Here is a 14,404-nt window from a genome sequence, read left to right on the forward strand (position 1 = left end):
GCATTTCCTGTTGGGGTTATTGAATTTATTGGAGGTGTTTTGGTATTTTTTTCCTTATGATTTGATTCTTTAGAAGCCAGTTGAGATTAAGTATTTTTTGGGAAGCTGGCATTTTGTTTGGAATGACACTACCAAAGTTGGTATACACAGCAGGGGAAAAAAAAAAATCTTCATTTGTGTTTCTGTTTGTAAATATTCATCTATATAAAATAATAATCAAAAGCATATGTTTATTATTTACTAGGGTTTAAATTATTTAAGTATTATATTTAGCATTCTAATGTTTGTGCAATATCCTTTTAATGCCTCTTTAACAGGATCTATGGGATATTGGGTGGATTCTTCAAAATTATTATTTTCATGGCCCATTTTCCCCCAAAGCAATTATTTGACTCAGTGTAACAATACAGTCAGGTATATGGCTATACCAAACCTGTTCTCCACGAACAATAGCGCAGTTAATGTCAGTATTTCACAGGGATTTGGCTGGTGTTCTGGAGAATTCGAATTTTTGGAAGAATATAGTGCAGAAACAAAGAACATTAGCTGGGAGAAGATACTTCAGTGTCAGGAATGAAAGATAGGAGGACCAGTATAGAGAACAAAGTGACCTACAGTACTTTTAGATGAGTTATAATGCACTTGCTTAATGAATGAAGAAGAACTTTCACATTTGCTGAAAATTTTTATACACACACACACACACATATATATATATATAAAATAATAAAGATTCACAGGACTATTAAAGTCAAGCTCAGGAGGACCAGGATGCTGCTATTGAGGAAGCAAGGTGACAGAGCTAGAGAAACCCTCATTTCTTTAACCTAACTCACTGTTAAACGAATATGAAATGCTGTAGCTCAGCTTTGGGTCTTCCCAGGGCTGGAGATATGCACATGACTGTCTGCATACGTAGTCACATGTAAAATCATAGCTGTTATTAAAATAAGAGGTTTGGGCAGGATGCATTAAGTTTTAAATAGAATCTATTCGACATCGATTTCCAGGACGAGTCTCAAAAGAGAAGTAAACCCGATCCTGGCCAAGGAATCACAACTGCTGCAAAGAAAGCATCCTCTGTTGAGCTATATGATTAAGATCTGGGCTTTTTAAAAAGTTCTTAAATCTTTTCTTTTTTTCATTACCAGTTAGCTAGCATAGGTAAAGATAATGATGGAAAACACAGTTTGATTTCTCCATCTTTACTTTTTTATATTGAATCAGTTAACAAGTTTTTTGATTCTTCTATTGTTTTTATTGTTTGTTTATTGAACAGGATGTAAGTATAAGAACTACGAGTGTTACAAAGTTTTTCTTCTAGATAGGCAAAATCTTTGGAAACCTGCATACATGGCAGACAGCAGTAACTGCTCATGCACTGGCAAAGATCCCAAGCAGCAAACAAAACCTTATGAGTTGTTTTATTAAATCATTTCAACACTGCACAAGAAATTTGGGTCCTACTGAAATCAATGGAAATTTTGCTATTAGTTTCAGGACAGCCTTGATTTTACTTTTTGTTCTCAAGTATCATGAACATGTCTGTGATATACTGCCAACTGAGGATTATCTGTTGTCAAATGATTCCAGCAATGAATTAACAACCTAAAATAAACTACCTTCAGAGCCATTAGAGATACTTTAGAACGGACTTTTCCTTATGCTTCCTAAACTGTTCTGTAGCTCACCTTCTCCTTACAAAAGATAAATGTCCCAAGACCAGCATATTCTAAGTTTTAATTAATATATGCTTTGTATTATCTCTTTTGTGTGTTGTGCTTTACCCAAATTGTCTTACACAGTTTTCACAGGTGATCATGAGCTGAATACAGCATGTGCATGTGCCTGATTTCATGTGAACACACTCAATGCACACCCTTGATTCCCTTCTTACATCATTCTTCCTGGATCCAACCCTTCCCATTTTGAAGCTTTTTAATTTTCTCCAGAATGCCAAACCAGGCTCCCACTCCTTTTGGCAACTTGTGATAGGATGAGTAACAAAAAAAGAACAAGCCAGATATGACAGGTGGCAAATTTAAACCTCAGCAGCTGAGGGACTTCTCAAGAGTTTCAATGTATATCCTTTTCTGGCTTCGGATACTACAATGTATGGGCATTTGGGTGCTTGCAAGAAATAAATCCAAGTACTTTTGTTTATTTTTTTTGCAGTTTTTATTGATACTTCATTTTTCAAATTACAGTCTCTTTTGACCTAAAATAATAGTTACAGGGCTTAGTTTGTGCCATATCCAACAATTTTCTTGAAAAACTACTTGCTTGAAAGGTCTAGAAAGTTAACTAGAGGAAGCAATTTGTTCATCTGGTGTGACACAGTTGTATGGATGCACAACTGTGTGACAAGCCCATCCAATAGCACTGTCACTTTCTATCTGCTGTAAGCCACCTTGTCTCCCAGCAGCTGGCTCTCCTGGGAGGTAGGAGCTTCACTAGGGTTGTTTTCAGCAGACGACTCTCCATTACTTGCACTTCCTGAAAAGAGAATATAATCAAGATTAAAATAAATGTCACATCTTTGATGCAGCAAGCTAGAAGGTATAAACTTTGTCAATGACACTTAAGAGCCTTTTAATGCAGCTATAAATGTTCAGGAAGCTATTTTTCTCAGTTTGCAGTCCAAAATGCTTTAGGGTAATGACAGATCACCTAATGGTAATTAATTATCATGCTTCCAGCATGCTTTAAATAACTGCCACTGGAATGCATAATAGTTTGCACTCCACCTGCGCAAGACTTGTTCTCTTTTTTGTATTATCTCCTGATAGTTACCTACCAGGCAGGAAGTGAGGGGAGCATTATTTTTTTGTTTCTCTGGAATACACAAAGCCCCAACAACTCAGCTCTGATAGATCTCTTCTTCCTTATTCCTTACCTTCTTAATTTTAGTCTTCCATCCTGTTTCAGAAGTGCAGTTGCTTCAACAAGACCAAACTGTGCCATAAAGTGTACTGATGGTGTTTGTTTAATATATCCTAGCCAGAGTGCTCTCACTGCTGCAAAGATGTCCCTCATACTAAAGGAATCTGTTTTCTAGTGGACATTTCCAAAAAGAAGGTGTGAAAAGAATGAGTAAAAGATGAATGCTAACCACAACATTCCTGATTCGGTCTTCATTCAAGTCTGAACTACAAACACTGTTGCTTTATTTGGATTCTTGTGTGGCTACACATGGTGCCTCAGAGCTAATGAAGAAGGCTTCAGCTCTGCTAGCCGTTCAGTTTTCTACAGGTGGGGTCCAGTCTGGTTAACTTGGACACGTAAAGTATGCCCATATGTCTAAATTTAGGCACATGAATTAGGCAGAGAAGATTTCACTTTGGAGACACTAAAGGTATCATCTTCTCCCCAGATGCAACACTGCTTGCAGAGGCACTTAGGAGGACTGGTTCTGTTTAGATACCAGTTAGATGAGTAAGAGATGTAGACTGGATCCAAGTCTACCTGTTTGGGATGCAGTGAGAGGCCCTATAAAGGGACTCACTGTTATGCAGTGCAGCCCACCACACTATGCAAGGGGAATTTTAGCATTCAGACATGCTGTCTGAATATGCATAAACATTCTGGAGCTCCTGTTTTTAACTGAATTTCAAGTTGTTAACACATTCCCTGGAAAAAGCCATCCACAGCTTTTTTCCGCAATGGTCACTCTTCTTGTTTCTCGTTTTGATGTTTCCCATGGAAACCATCATGATTCAGAATTTAAAGCATGTCTTTGAAATGCAACCATGGGAACTCCATTTACTAAATCCAAACCTTTTCAAGCACCATCACTTTCATAATTCCCCAGGTAAACCGTCCCCCCCCCCCCCCCAAATGCCAACTTTACAAACTGGTTTCAACCAAAACTTCAACAGATTTATAGATCATATGCAATGAAACAGATTCAAATTTTCCTCCATAATTTGTAAAGGCACTGCCAGCAAATACCATGAAGAATCACTGCACTTACAAAATGACTTTTGTTAAATTATCTTCAATTATGAAAACATACATTTCAATTATATGCCAGGAACAAATGATACATTCCATCATTAAATATTGCAGTCTGATCACAAAATGAAACACCTACTTCAACTTGGACAATCTTTTTACTAAATGGAAAGAAAATTACAAGTAACAGTTAAACTGGATGTATACACAACAGCTTCTAGATCCAGCAGTGAATAACCTAAAGACATGTAACTTCAGCTGTACAAGAGATTCTAAACATGAGATTCTTTATTCCAGAAACTGCAGTTTATGACTTTAGCAGTAACTCAGTTTTCTGTTGGACTGAGACCTAGGTTATAAGATACTGAGCTTTGAGCCTTTAGTTATCCCTAATTTGACATTTATAAGTCAAGATATTTCACTTGGCACTAAACAAAGGATCAAGAAAAAAATTTTTAAAGTTAGATTTTATGTTGACTGGTTTGTCCAGTTCTTCTCCATTTTACTGAAATATATTGATTCTTTTCTTTCTTTCTTCTTATAGATCAGAGATGATATATGAAGCTGGAAAGATATTTATTTGCAGGAAGAGATGAGATTGAAAAAACCACAATTCATCACAGTTGGTTGAGATTGCATCAGAAGAGACCCTCTACAGCTTTGCCCTTAGATGTGAAAACTGGATTGTTTCATTAGCAATGCCTCTTGCCGCCACACTTGTAAACTCCATATACTTGGCATGAGGCCACAACAACTGAGACTCAGCAGTCAGGATGAACAGTGCATCATAACACTATCCAAAAAACACCATCATGAAAATTTATAATTATTGAAAGGCAGGAAGCTGCTCTTTTTTTCACTAAGTATGTGTTGGATCGGACCTCAGAGTAGCTGACTGACAAATAGTTCCCCCTCAGGATGGCATGCAAAGTACATCATTCAAAAATGGTTTGCAGCATTGCTCTCTCTAACACCCAGCACCATGCTAGGATCCCATACAACACCCTGGCAGCGCTCCAGGAACAGAGTCTGGGACAGTCTGGTAACAACAGAGGTGTAGTGTTTCAGCTCTGAAGGGAGGTACAGCAAGCTACTTCTGGTGCAAAGAGGTACACCAACCAAGTACCAACATGATGCTTAAGGAATTTTAAAAAATCCTAAGATTTCTGTTGTCTTGACTGAACGCATTCTAGTGTCTGTCTTGTCCACTCCTGCAGACTGTGATTCTTGGGAGCAATGCAAGTGATGAACTTGTACTGATGGAGTGATACTGCTTTGGCAGGAATTTTGGCACAACCTCCTCTCAAAAGGAAATTGACAGTGTTCAGCCATCAGCATCTGAAGTTCATACAGTCCTTCTAGATGAACTGATGAACATTACGAATCTTTTTTCACAAGGAAGTGGGCTCCACAGCAGGAGACTCTGAAAGTTACCATCCCTTGCTGAGGTCTGGAGCAGAAATGGATTTGATGTGATGCCTAATTAAATAGAAGTCATATAAGAAGTTTCAGTATTCCAGGGTGAGATAAGATTAAAGATGACTATCAAGGCAAGGTGACAAGCCAACGTTCCTATGAAATTAAACTTAGTAGAAGTGAACTGTGTAGCTGCATTACCATGGTGCCGAGGCCAAGCAAATACTGGCTTGAAGAGCAGGCAGGGTGTACTCACTTCTGCTTGCAGAATAACATGTTGACATGTACTTTTTAAACCTTCTCCTTGACAATCAATACTCCATAAATCTCACAGTGTGTGGCTTGTTTTCAAAAATTTGACTCATCTTTGTGAACTTTTTCAGTGTGTTTTTCTCTCCCTCTCTCAATTTTTATGTTTGACATTCAAGTATTTGGTTTTGGCCACTGACAAGGGCAGGATATTGAGCTAGGCAGACCATTGGACTGACCCATACATGAATGTTGTTGCGTTCTTATGCCAGTTTGGATGGTTTTAAACATTCTCCATCTCAAAAACAATCTGCCCTGGTAGATATTTTCCCACATTTTTTCGTGATTTTCTGTAAATGCTGGGAGTAGCCTCTGTCCGTGGTGCTCGGTCAATAGTTGTTCTGCCAGAGCTGTGACTCAGTCTGGTGTTACACAGCCATAATGCTGCGAGATTAAGTCCCAAAAGATCTAGAAGCTATATCTAGGACTGTTTAAACTACAGAATCAACCTTAAGCAAATTAGGAATATCTCAACCAGTAGAGAGCCATCAGAGAGATAAAAATACCCCTTCTGAACTTGAAAGACACTGAGGGATAACAAGAAACTGATGAAAAGGCCTACAGCAAAATTTTGAGTCCGCTTTTGAAGAAAGACCATGAGCCTTTCCGGCAATTTCTTGAACAAAAGAATCAATGTTTTGTGTTTGTATCAGAACCACCAACTTGATGGTTCTGAGACATTATAGTTTTGTGTCACTCAAACAACCGCCTCAGTCCATATGAGGTGATTTGTCAGGCATAGATAGCCTAGGTAGCTCAATGTCTTGGAGAATATATTTTGTTCCCAGAAATGCAACTGCCCTCCAAAGCAGAAAGGTCCTGGACTCTATTCCCTATGAAGATGAGTCCTTAGGACATAAAAAATACTTATAAGCTTGCAGGCCTCCAAGAATAATTCCAAACATCTCAGCCTGCCAAAAAGTGATGGTTTTGTTTGCTTTTCTTGAAGCTATCCAAATTTATTTACAACATAAACAAACAGGAAAGGGATTTTATTTACCAGAATACATTGAGTGTTCAGGGCAGAGCAGCATATCAGCAGAGTTGGTCTTACTGTTCCAAGCAGTAAGAAAAAATTGAAGGAATTTTCAGCTGCATGGAAATTTAGCCTGTTTAGTTAACTAAGAGGGCAGTAAGGAATTCATGAAGACAAAGGAGAAATACAAGGGGCATAACCAGCACAGCTATTAAAAAAAAAAAAAAAAACAAAAAAAAAGGCAAAAAACCTATCTATTGTGAAGTCAAAGCATGCAGGATCCATACTGAGATATATCTAAAGCCTCAGTTGCAACTTTATAGTGGATAGAAGTTAGTGTGCTCCTCCTAAGTCACATGAATCTCAACTTTCTCATGTTAGGTGCTTCCAGTAAACAAAAGAGGCCATTTCCAGTTTAGTCAAAGTCTATATTATGACTGCAAATAGAGAGCAAATGATTAGAAGATACAGCTTCAGCATATCTTCTGTAATCACTGCAGGAAGATTTCTCTAGCTCTAACTCCAGGACAATGAAACTTTATTACACACTGCTTGCCCTAAAATAAATTTGTTTAGTGTTGCATGAGGATAATCTCAACCATATAGCCTGGACAGTGCAAGATGTTTCATCTATGAAAAGTTTTTTCCACACTGACATAACTATAGAATTAACAGGACTACAGACAGAGGGAAACATTAAAATGAGAATTTAGATTTTATTTAATGACAGAAAACATTCTGCTCACCTGCAGATGCCTTCAGTCTTCTGATATAATCAGACCAAAAGGAACAGTCTGCTTTTTTCAATCTTTTAAGAGTTGGCAAAGAAGCAGTGAACTCCTTGTAGTTATCACCATCCTCATTTGGCAGATACATAGGCCAAGGGGGCATGAGCCCTGACATTCTTCTTGAGAAACTATGAGGGTAGTTTGGATTTCTAAGGGAATGGGAGAAATGATCATTAGAAAACAATGACATGAACAGTAAAATGCAGAAGGAGATGGGCTGGGCCAAGGAAACATGTATCCAGTCCCTCTGACCAGTAGGGTTCACATTCAGTCCAGACTGGTGAATCGTCACAATGTCTCACCTGTCTCACCTGTTAGTCTGGTTCACTTCCTAGGGAACAGGTACACAGAACTGTATAGACACAGGCTCATGAACACCTTCAACAGGCCTCGGTCCCAAAGCAACCCAAGGTACTCTAAAAAGCACATAATGTCACAGTTCCCACACTAGCTTTCCAGAGATACTCCTCTTTCTGGAGCATGGGCAGAGCACAGTAAAGCTAAGGGTTGTTCGCAGGGTAGGTGGTAAAGGATGCACTTTGTCTTCATGTGCTTTCCCCTTGCTTCTTGGAATAAGGGAACTCTTAGCCAAGACCCTTCAGAGCTGGGGACCTAGAACTAAGCTCTGGAAACAACACCAAGGCCTTTGTAGCCCCCATAAGTAGAATTTGCAGCTGCTGCATGGAGATAAAATTCCTATTACTTCTAGCTCAGTGTCATGCTACAAATCTTTGGTATCTGCTTGACAACTTGGCCGTGACTTTCCAACAGTGTTGACCAAAGCCCCTCTGAAGGATTACAAATTGCTAGAGGAAATGGAGGCTACTTGAGAGAAGGCAGAATCTGGACTACATTCCTTCTACTCCTTGCCCTCTCCCCGGTCATAACAATTCTTAAATGTCACATACTTACCCAGAGTTTACAAAATTGGAGATATACTGCATAATTTTCAAGGAAAGGCTCTTTTCTTCCAGAGTAAATTGTTCTTCATATTTTGGATAGAACGGCAGTCCAAATGCATACTGAACATCCAACAAGAGTTCCTGACCTGAACTGCAAAAAAAGTATTTATATCGAGATAATTAAAACCATCATTCCTTTGGGAGAGAAAGGGAGCTAATTTAATTCAGAGAATGAAGCAAAGTTTTAAATAATTAATAACGATTAATTAGAGTGTGGTAAATTGTGACACTTCGTCAAATCAGAACATAAAAGAAGAGCAAGCAATAACAAGAATTGGCCATTAAGTTAATGTAGGGTCTTTAACATCTGTTTGTATTGGGTTTGCATGGCAAGGTGTTGGGTTTGAATGGCAAGGGGGGGAGGGGGCTAGAGGAGTGGCTTCTGTGAGAAGCTGCTAGAAGCTTCCCCTGTGTCCGACAGAGCCGATGTCATCTGGCTCCAAGACAGACCCACCACTGGCCAAGGCTGAGCCCATCAGTGATGGTGGTAGTGCCTCTGGGGTAACAGAGTTAAGAAGGGGGAAAAAAACCTGCACAACACCAAGAGCAATTGCAGCCAGAGAGAGGAGTGAGAATACGTGAGAGGAACAACTCTGCAGTCACCAAGGTCAGTGCAGAAGGAGGGGCAGGAGGTGCTCCAGGCGCCGGAGCAGAGATCCCCCTGCAGCCCGTGGTGAAGACCATGGTGAAGCAGGCTGTCCCCCTGCAGCCCATGGAGGGAGGATGAGGGGGTGTAGCGATTCCACCTGCAGCCCGTGGAGGACCCCACGCCGGAGCAGGTGGAGACACCTGAAGGAGGCTGTGGCCCCGTGGGAAGCCCACGCTGGAGCAAGCTCCTGGCAGGACCTGTGGACCCATGGAGAGAGGAGCCCACGCCGGAGCAGGTTTGCTGGCAGGACTTGTGACCCCGTGGGGGACCCACGCTGGAGCAGTCTGTTCCTGAAGGTCTGCACCCCGTGGGAGACACCCAGGCTGGAGCAGTTAGTGAAGAACTGCACTCCGTGGGAAGGACTCACATTGGAGAAGTTTGTGGAGGACTGTCTGCCATGGGAGGGACCCCATGCTGGAGCAGGGGCAGAGTGTGAGGAGTCCTCCCCCTGAGGAGGAAGGAGCAGCAGAGACAATGTCTGATGAACTGACCACAACCCCCATTCCCCGTCCCCCTGTGCTGCTGGGGGGGAGGAAGGAGAGAATTCGGGAGTGTAGTTGTGCCCGGGAAAAAGGGAGGGGTGGGGAGAAGGTGTTTTTAAGATTTGGTTTTGTTTCTCATTATCCTACTCTGATTTGATTGGTAATAAATTAAACTAATTTTCCCAAGTTGAGTCTGTTTTGCCCATGATGGTAATTGGTGAGTGATCTCTCCCTGTCCTTATCTCAACCCATGAGCCTTTTGCTACATTTTCTCTCCCCTGTCCAGTTAAGAAGGGCAGTGATAGAGCGGCTTTGGGGGGTACCTGGCCTCCAGCCAGGGTCAACCCACCACATTGTTACAAGAGGAAATTGTGGAAGACAGTAGGGCATATTTTCTAAATTTACTGGGCCTATAAGAAAAAGTTACAGAGGGAGAAAGCCACTTGACTATTCCTTAAATGCCTTTTACATTTTATACGGATTTTCACTGAAATTAAATTCAGAAAGTGGAAGCAAGTGGTGACATGGAATCTGGCAGCCATGATGGAAGGTTAATTATGGTTTATTTCACAGATTTGGAATAAAATCCTAGCCCTTCTTCACAGCAATTGGAGTTTTTCCATTAACTTCATTGGGGCCAGCATTCTGCCCCAAATCTTTGGATAAGGAAAGATGTAATAAGAGATGTTTATGAAGATTTCTCTTAGCCATAGTTTTAATCTAATTTCTCTGCTGGCTGGGTGGTTCATATAGTCTGTTCTCCCCAAGTTTTATATGGCAAAGTCAAAACAGCTTGAGATAATAACCTAGGTCAGATTTAAGAAAGAATAATTGTTGTTTACTTCCATGTAATAATTAACGCATATAATAAGGAATATTTCAACAGTTCAGAGACAAGACTGGCCAGGCAAGACCACGCTTGTAGGACCTAGCAGCAAAGGTTACGTAACTCAACATATTCAATCCTGCAGAAAAACAGTGGGCAGCTTCTACTAATAAAATTATAACTAAACTATGCTCAACACATAGCTTTGAACCGCAACTCAGAAGGAGACATTTCTGGTATGGAGTCCAATTGCATTTTCTATATTTAGACAAATGTTTTATTGACTTGGTTAAATGCTGCATGAAGGCAGACAGCACCAGGGGACCTGGGAGATGTCTGCGAGGCTAGGAAAAACAAATCCTGGATCCACTCAGCAAGATTTCATCTTCAATAGCTGCAGAGGTTGCTGTCTAAAGGTGGCACGACTGAAATTATTTTATCTTTGGACATGAAATGCAGCAGTACTGATATGACCCTGATACTGCCTCTGATGGAACAAGGCTTATAGTTCAAACCATTATGGGCAAGAAAGCAAGATGACTCCTTTACATTTTATGAGTGGTGGCACCAAACCCTCTATTTTGAAAAACAAACACACAACCCTCTAAATGAAATACATCTTTGGTTGTATTTTCCTTAGTCTTATCATAATACCTCAGTAATACTTTGCATCTGGAAAGTGAATTATTCACAGATTATTCACCAAAAAAATGTAGAACTGAAACAAGATTAAAGCATATTTTTCTTCCCCAAATGTTTATAGAAGGATTAAGCAAGATCATAGTTTAATAATTTTGCTTTAAAAATAATTTGCTTGGCCCAGTATATGACATCAATATTTAGTGTCAGTATTGCAGCAAAGGTACAACATACTTAAAGGAGCTATTTTCTTTTCAATAAAGAGTCACTTTCAAATAGAATAGAGGACATGAAATTAGTTAAGATGCAATGAAGGGACAAATGTACCATTTAAGGGAAGGCATAGCAGAGGTGAACTTAGCTCTAAATCTAAAACGAGTAGAGTTTCCCCCCAAACAAGACTGTATTCTCAGCCCTCATGTTTCTAGAGGTGAAATCTGTTAAGGTCACAGATTAAAATTCAGCAATCTCCTAAACAGAGAACTTATTAGGATTTAAATTATTTGTACAACTGTAATGGGTTTGATACGGAGACATAAAGTGGTACAAAACTCTACAATTTCATGGGCCGCTTTCAATATTTCTGGTTGACGGTACTGTACCCTGGCCAGTGAGTATCAATATGAAGAGGATGACAAAGAAAACATAAGGTTAAGAGGGGAAAGAGGCAGATACACATGTGCACAGAACTGCCTTAAAGACAACTGTGAAACATCTAGATAGCAGCTAGATGGAAAATATCAGGGGAACTTTTCTGTCTTCTCCCTCAAACTGTGATCATCATCCATTGCTGCCAGCGGGGAGTGCAAACTGGCCAGAAGCACCCAAACAAGGATTTCGGAGTTTTGTAGGAGCTCTGAGCGTGCTCAAGGCAGCACCAGGTAGTGATACTGTTTTCACTGGAAGAAAAGTGGTGTGAGAGAGAGAGGGACAAGTGACAGATAAGCATGTATGGCTTTGCCATCATACACTGCTAGCTCTGCAAGGAGGTTTTTCTTTGCTGAGATGCTCCAAACTGCACTCCTGAAACCCCAGCATGCCATATAGGTGACTCAACAGCATCAACTCTATATGGGGAAATGCAACGCCCAGCAACTGGTGGACTTCAGAGGACAGTTTGATAAAAGGGAGGACTGCAGAGACAATGGCAACAGGGATTTTTAAAATGTTTTTAAGGAAGACAAACTAATAGCAACTATCTTCCCCTAGAGAAGTCTCGTTTCAAGGAGCAGATCTGTGATTTTAAAAACAGCAGTGAATGTAGTTACGTGTAAGGATGAAATCTTGGCTTTGGTGACTTCACAGGACTAGTATGTCATGCAAAGGTATCACTTCAGATCTTTTTAAGATGTCAACATTTTTAGAAACAGATTCAGAGCTCTTCTTATGTGACGGCATGACAGACTGGTAAATTGAGCTATGGGGAAGCTAGGAGCCAGAACCTACCACTTTGTTCACATTAGAATGGGCTCCCCTTGGAGAATTATTACTTTGCTTCAGAAGGAGGCACTACAGGATTTCAGTTATTCAGTTTACAGAAAAACAGGTGGTAAAATCAGAAACTTCATGACATTCATAGGCAATAATTTACCAGCAGACCCTGAAATATCACTTGCTGGGAATTTTCATTATACAGTGCCAACCAATTTAATTGGGAAGGTATTGGTTCTGAGAAAATTTTCCTTAAGCCTGAGATGGAGTTTCCATTTAAATGTTTCCAAGTACGAAACAGAGAAAGGGATTTCTTAGCCATCAGATACTCCACTGCTCTCTATATAAACTTTGTTTTGCATACAAAGAACAGCTTCAACAGAGAAGAGTAAAAGATGAGAAGGTCAGAATTTAGAACAAAAATATTGAGGTTACAGTTGATTTGGCTCAAATTCTTGTTCCAAATCACACAGAGCATAGATGTAAATCCATATTTCAAACAGTTGAAATTAGTGTCTTCGCCAGAAGCTTATGGAACAGTAAAAAAACCACCCAAACCTGAACAATAACAACAAAAAAACCCCTCAACGTAGAAATCCTCAGATATTTTCTTTGAAAATGGAGTTGTCATTAATGGCTATCCAAAACCATGGCAGTCAGAACAGAAGAATATGACCTGCCAGACCACCATGCTATTCTACACTATGACTGAATGCACAACTGAGAGCTGGGGCTGCAGAGACCTCACACTGTGATCCGTTGTAAATTAGGACATATATCTCATTTTGAACTTTGTTCTTGTTCTAGATCTGGCTAATTATTTCATACTGGAAACTCATTTTGATGATTAATGACTGACTATAACCTAACACTTCTTTTTTTTTTTCTTTCATTTAAAAATAGTCCTTACTCTCCCAATGTAACAATTCCAACTAATCTCAAAGCCTTTTGAGTCACAGCTTCTATTCTTAGTTGGCTTAATGTAGGTTTTGGTTCTGTTTTAAACCTCCACACAGAGATAGAAGCCAATGTAAATTAACTCAAAATTCAAATGAAATCCTATACAATACCAAAACACCAAACTTCCCACTGCTATCCAATCGTTTAAATTTTAATATAACAAGAGAAACAGAACTCTAGCTAGAGTTCAGCCAGAGTTACCAGTAAATAACTCAGGATGAAAAAGGAAGTTCAAGAAGAATCAGTTTGTCATTAATGAACATACCAGAGGGATATTTATCAATCTTTTTAGCTATATTGACCAATAATGATAGATATTTTAGTCCTCATAAAGCACAGATAACTATTAACAGAATACTTTTCTAATATATATGGTCTACAATAAGAAACTAATATGTAGCCATGAGTTTCCTTTTTTTTTTTTTTTGTGCTTTAAATTTTTTTACTGATAATTAAGCAAGAGAATCACACAAATAGAAATTTATACCTAATGAACAACCTGACACCGCATCTTAAATAGCATGTGGGAGGAATTTAATTGATATTTTCACTCCAAAATTCATCTATCTTCATTCATATAAACAATTTTAGCCAATTTTTTCATACTCCTTTTTATACAATTTTATATACTCAATCACAAGCACTCCCTTTTTCATAAGGAATACTGTTTTGGCATTCTGGGGTTTTTTTGTTGGTTTGGGTTTTGGGTGGGGTTTTTTTTGGTTGGTTGGTTGGTTGTTTTTTTTTGTTTTGTTTTGTTTTGGGTTTTTTTGTTTGTTTGTTTGTTTTTTTTAAATGAATTATAAGTTTGGAACAAATATAGTCTAGCAGTCATATTTCTCAAGTCCAAGCCTGAAAAACCCTGACCCTCAAATGATCTTCAGTCTCCCTCAGCTTTGACTAGAGATGTTAGCCAAAATTCCCATTACCCTATGTGATATGAAGCCAGGCTACATAGCCCAGTAAGCTAGGCCTAGCAAAAACCTAGCAGATATCTTCAGAGGCTTAAGTT

At 39.4% G+C, this 14,404-nt stretch overlaps 1 protein-coding gene across 1 annotated transcript in view; it reads right to left on the reverse strand.

The window, feature by feature from the left end:
- Window positions 1–1,189: 1,189 nt before the first annotated feature.
- Window positions 1,190–14,404, reverse strand: part of TG (thyroglobulin) — a 170,703-nt gene continuing 157,488 nt past the window's right edge. Inside the window, exons 47-49 of the mRNA XM_075743291.1 lie at window positions 8,356–8,496; window positions 7,402–7,592; window positions 1,190–2,496 (exon numbers count right to left, since the gene is read on the reverse strand). Coding sequence (XP_075599406.1) covers window positions 2,393–2,496; window positions 7,402–7,592; window positions 8,356–8,496 — 436 coding nt within the window. The 3' untranslated portion in view covers window positions 1,190–2,392. The remainder of the gene's footprint in view (window positions 2,497–7,401; window positions 7,593–8,355; window positions 8,497–14,404) is intronic.

This window comes from Balearica regulorum, chromosome 2, assembly GCF_011004875.1.
Source record: "Balearica regulorum gibbericeps isolate bBalReg1 chromosome 2, bBalReg1.pri, whole genome shotgun sequence".
In the NCBI taxonomy this organism is placed as follows: domain Eukaryota; kingdom Metazoa; phylum Chordata; class Aves; order Gruiformes; family Gruidae; genus Balearica; species Balearica regulorum.